This window comes from Morone saxatilis, unplaced genomic scaffold, assembly GCF_004916995.1.
Source record: "Morone saxatilis isolate NCDOM2014 unplaced genomic scaffold, NCSU_SB_2.0 Contig24, whole genome shotgun sequence".
Lineage (NCBI taxonomy): Eukaryota > Metazoa > Chordata > Actinopteri > Moronidae > Morone > Morone saxatilis.
The window spans coordinates 3,892,601-3,898,339 of NW_023339807.1; the positions used below are offsets into that span (position 1 = coordinate 3,892,601).

The 5,739-nt window shown below is 40.5% G+C and overlaps 1 protein-coding gene across 1 annotated transcript in view; it reads left to right on the forward strand.

Moving 5' to 3' along the window:
* The window catches only part of LOC118335693 (regulator of G-protein signaling 22), a 16,281-nt gene that overhangs the window by 4,786 nt on the left and 5,756 nt on the right, over positions 1–5,739 (forward strand). The window contains exons 11-16 of the mRNA XM_035672119.1: positions 407–508; positions 1,783–1,977; positions 2,597–2,689; positions 3,087–3,277; positions 3,505–3,667; positions 5,267–5,431. Of these exons, the coding sequence (XP_035528012.1) occupies positions 407–508; positions 1,783–1,977; positions 2,597–2,689; positions 3,087–3,277; positions 3,505–3,667; positions 5,267–5,431 (909 nt within the window). The remainder of the gene's footprint in view (positions 1–406; positions 509–1,782; positions 1,978–2,596; positions 2,690–3,086; positions 3,278–3,504; positions 3,668–5,266; positions 5,432–5,739) is intronic.

Here is a 5,739-nt window from a genome sequence, read left to right on the forward strand (position 1 = left end):
TTTCATTAGTGTATAATCATCATCAATCACCTGAATATAAGAATCATTGTGTTTTTGTTACCTTAGAATGAGCTGTTTTTAATCTACAGATGGAGTAGGTCCTCTTCTACAGAGGCTGCCATGTTTCCACAGTAGCCAGGAATGGACAAACCAAACACTGGCTCTACACAGGGCCTTTTGCATTATCTGCAAGTTTTGGGGCCACCATAGTTTTTTGTATGCTTGGAAGGCTAAGCTGTATTTAAATGGTTGCAATCTGCAACTGAATTCTACACACTGGTCCTTTATTCATGATTGCACATTTAAATCTAATTATTATCATAATGTGGAATAATAAAACCTTAAGTGTTTGTTTTTTAAATTATACCTAATAAACAGTCCATTATTGTGATTCTTTTTGTTTCAGCTGTGGGAGAATGCAGTTAACCTTTGGACTGACCTGCAGCACTACCATGAGCTGTTTTATCAGGATGGACTGGACCCCTACAGAGTACAGAGAGAGGCACAGGTACATAAATACATATATAAATACATACATAAGTTCACAACCAAAGTTGTTCTGCTAGATTTGAGGTTCCTCATTCTACATTCATCTCCCACCGACTTCTAAGAAGCCATTCAGTGCCATCTGGTTTAAACACAGTATGTGCATTCCCCATACTGTATGACATATAAACTAAAACTAATGTCAGCTATTTAACAGTCACTAACCCTGCAATTTGGAAGGATAAGCAAATTAATAATATCAGGAGGAGAAGGAAGCATTTTTTGTATTCAAAGTAATAATCCATAAAGTATTTTCTCTATCTTACATTTGATAACATGTCTGTACTTGGAGTTGAGTCTAGTCTGGCTTAGCAGATTTTTTTGCATTTTTGTCAGAAAACACTCCTTTCAGGATAACTTAATTAGCCTTTTTCCAAATAATAGCAAACATTCTTCCAGATTTAAGGATTTTTTTAGGCTTCTTAATTTAAATTTTGCTTCCAAGGCCAACTGTGCAACATCAAAATAATTTCAAGCAATAAAATAGGTACTTTTGTGTAAGTCATGTTTTCTGTGGAAAAATAGGTTATAGTTAATTTAAAATTTAATTTAAGACGCTTCAGAAGAATGCAATATCCAGAGATAGAGGTCTCCTGTAGAAAAGATGCCAGGAAAAATCATGAATCATCATAAATTAAAGTGCCAGAGAACAAAAAAACAACCAGTAATAAAAGGTCATCAAATGGCAACAGAGATTGAGTATAATTATAGTATATAATTATATCTTTTAATATATATGTATATTTATGTTGCCCTCCCTTTTACACACACACCTGCTCTTGTTTGCGTGCTCCCTTGGCAGGCCACTGCTGTTCTCCTCGCTGCCCTCTTTACCCCTCACTAAGTGGAGAGATTTAAATGCCCATAAAAACAAGTGAGTCAGACCCCCCCCAGCTCTGCGCCAGTCCAGTCACCCAGAACCACCCTGTCTGACTGCAGCTGGACCAGGGAGGAAAGCTGAGCTGGCCGGTCCAGAATACCTCACAGTGAAATCAATTTTCCTTCAGTTAACCTTTAGTTCACCAGAGAAATGACATTTAGATGATCTTTCCATAGTGCCGTGGCCAAGAGGGTTAAATGAGTGACATTTATGTGGTGTGATGGCAGCGGTGATGAGAGATAGTGAATATTGTGTATGAGAGCACTGAACAATGGTGATGATGGAAGTGATGGCGGTTTTGAGGAGAAATGTTTCTGAAGTGATGACATTTTTATGACCTTCTCTTTTCTTCTCAGCTCCTTTACTCCACCTATCTGTTCAGCTCTGCCAGGAGGAGCATTAGTGTTGATGAGGAGATCAGAAGGGAGGTATATGACCGAATGATGCCTGCTTTTGAGGAGCTGTTTGACAAGGTTGAGGAACACACACTAAATATCCTGCTGGAGCCGTGGACACTGCTGGTCAGCAGGGACAAAGAGTCCTTCCAGAAGGTGACCACAGTACATCCACAGTTAAATTTACTTTCACTTTTATCTGGAGGAAATAGATTTCCTTTAAGTCTAAAGGTTAGCGGACACAGGTTAGAGATATTGTCCTTAAAGTGGATCCTCATTTTAATAAGCATTTTCCCTGCTGAAATGGTGCACACAGACTGCTGACCCCATTGAAAAAGTATTTTCCACAAAAATGCATGTATATGTTGGTGCATGTATGAATATTGTAAATATCAAATTGATTGGACTTATTAGTTTGAGGCTTCCTAAGTTATTCTGTGCATGATTGACTATAGGGCTGCAACAGTTTGCGATCAATTGTTTGGTCTATAAAACATGTGAAAAATGCCCACCACAATGTCTTAGAGCACAAGGTGATGTCAATAAATGTCTTGTTTTGACCAACCAACAAGCCAAGACCTGCAAGTATCGAAATGTATGTAATGCAAGACAGCAAAAAGCATCAAATTCTCAGATGTGAGAGCCTGGGACCATCAAATGTCTGTTTAATCTGACTTTAATGATTAATCGATTGCTTCCAAAAATGAAAAAATGGATGCATCAACTAATAGTTGCAGCTCTAATTAGCTTTATGTGTATGTGTGTATGCGTCTAGGTGTGTGTGCAGGAAGAGGTGCGCTGCATTGACAGCCAGGAGTACAGGGAACTCCAGAGTCTGTACGAGGAATCGGAGCGCCGACTGAAACAGGTCAGCCAGCATCCACAAATTCCACTGATTTATAAAATGTCGGTGCTCAGTTAATAGCCAATAAACACACACCTGTGAGCATAATGTAAACATTCATGTGAAAAGGGCCTTTTTCCAGTATTTATGTATTGCTTAATAACAAGATGTTATCTACTGTTCCAAGACTATATTACTTGGCATGTGCGTGCTATTTACAACGGTGTCATACTGCTGTTATATAGAAGAAATGATCCATGTGACTGTGTGCTTTACCGTGACTTTAGTACATCTAAGAGGCAGTATTAGGTATGATGTGATGTGGAAAAGAGTTTTATACCACACTTTATTTTTCTCTTTGCTACTCCATCTCTGTCACTTATTCCCTTATTTCCCTCCTGTTGCTGTATCTCCTCTACAGGTGGAGCAATGTGGGTCCATGCTATTTCCCTCTTCTTTTACACTTACTACTCCCCTCTTAAAGGGCCCCCAGACACCTCACTCTTGGTCCAAAGTGTCTCCAAATTACAGAGGTTACCGTCTGGGTTCCTTACTTCGTCATCGCCATGAGATCGGACACTTTATGTCCTTCCTACAGAATCAGGACGCCAGGTTAGCTGTGTTTACGTTTATGTCCCCAACTTTAAATATGTATATACAATAGATTTACAGCATCACACTGTGGCTGACTTGCACATGCGCAACATATTCAAACTGAAAACTGAAGTGAAGGCCGCATGAAAATATGCAGAAAGTGCATTGTCTGCAGGATGTGTACAATGCACTGAAATGTATGCAGAAATAACATGGTTGTTCTGAACCTGTGTGTTTCTGTTCAGTATCCATCTGATGTGCTGGTTGGATCTGGAGCAGTACAGGAGGACGTCTCAGAAGGACAGAGTTGTCAGACAGGAGAGGTCGTCTCATATTGCAACCAAATACCTCAACAGGAAGTACTTTTTTGGCACTGACAGCCCCGCCACGACAGAACAACAGAATGATGTACGTCACAACACACAGTTTTAAAAAAAAAAACAATATGTTGAGTTTTATTGGCAAATGTACCAATTTTGTTACAGTCACAACTCCACTGAAATTGAATTGTTGTCAACTTCATGGGAATGCATTAGAGAGACAGGGGCAGAAACATGGTGCACATGCCATGACAAACGCAAGACTGGGATGTGATCTCCAGCTGAGGCTCAACATCCAGATCTGACAAAGAGAGGCTGCTGCGGCTCTCACACAATTTCCCATCTCCCTTCTTTGGCATCCTTCAGATTTCATGCTGACAGCTCTGACAGCAGGGTGTCGGTGGGAAACAGGGGATGAGAAGACATGGTTAGAATTAAAGCAAGAAAAAGAGAAGAGAGTGGTTTGAATCTAGAGACAAAGAAGATCAGCTACAGTAACAATGACAGAAGGATGAAATCTCTCCTGACATTTATAGACTGAGATTAGGTTTCTGGATTCTAGGATTACTGCAGGAGGGCACGCTGTGTAGAGTTAGAATGAGTAGATGGGACAATGTGTGGTGAGCCTGATTTTCTCCTTTGGGACACCGGAGATGGTTGCTATGTTGTATTTATTATACTGTCACAGAAAAGAGTATTATTTTATATTTGTTATAGGACGCCGGTTCCCAGCCTGTTTTGTCTAAAGTAGCCCCATAGCTCTGTCAGATAAACTCAAGCAACCCTCATCAACATGACTTCCAAATGTGTTAATTTGAATTGATTTTGCAAATGCCATCAGGAGCACATGGAGGAACCAGATTTGTTCCACAGATTATCTATCTCATGTACTACTGTCAGGATATAGTGAAAGTTTCAGCAAATGACTAAAAGTTATCTCTCTATTATACTTATCTATTAAATGTTACCGACTGCAGCTTTACAGCACACAGGGTTAAGAGAGACATACAGTGTACTTGTTGACATGACTTCAACTCTGGTGCATGACTTTTGTCATTTGTCATCCTCATCTCATAACTACCATCAAAATAATGATCATAACGGCATTTGAATGAGGATGCCAATTCTAGTGCTTCTAACTCTGTAGGATTGGGTCTGGCTGCCGCTCTTGCATCTCAGCGTTGGTTCTTGTCTGCGTGAGCGATGTAGAGAGACTGACAGCTTTACTGCTTTGGCCCTTCGCTCTTTCAATCACTCAGTCATCCAGTCACAGATTGGCCTCCTTTCATCTACTGACTCCCACTCCAATGCCACGACTGGTTCTCATTTCTGAAGCCTGTGTGCGTTCAAAATGAGACGAGAGAAAATATAAAGGGAGATATAAATAGGGAGACATGGCCAGATCGATGTATTAAGACAGAAAGCAGACAGGGGAGATGAAGAGAACAGAGGGATTGTGGGAATGATGACGAGCGCAGCAGGAGTCTTCATTCGGGTTCCCCACTGTGGGCACTTTTCTTCTGAGGTTGTCCACCTCCTCATATGTTCTTCATGTTGTTTTATAGAAATCTACAGAGATGTACACTCAGTCATCTTTAGCATCCATATCAAACACATGAACACACGTGCAACCATCTACTGTTTCTTTGACTGCGTCTTGCTTGCGTCTTTTTCTGTGTGTGTGTAGATATTACGTCTGGCAGGTGGGCTGGAGCGTCTGAAGATAGAATGTCTCTCGAACCCAGTCGTTGTGGAGATCCAGGACGTCGTAAGGAGTCACATTGAGAAAAAATGGTTGCCTCTGTTCCTGTCCACAGCAGAGTTCACAGAGCGACAGAAACACCAACCAAAGGTGAGCATCCTGATTCTTAACACTAGTACAACTAATTGTTTATCTCAGAACAGAAGTGAGTTACAGATAAGAAATTTTGGGAAATAGGCTCATTCTTGAGAGTTAGATGAGGCCATCGATACCACTCTCATGTATCCATTAACATAAATCCACAGCCAGCTTAGCGTAAAGACTGGAAAAGGGTGAATCAGCTTGCCTAACTCTATCCAAAGATTTCAATTCAATTTCAATTCAATTTTCTTTGTATAGTGCCAATTCATAACAGAAGTTATCTCAGGACACTTTTTCAAATAGAGCAGGTCTAGACC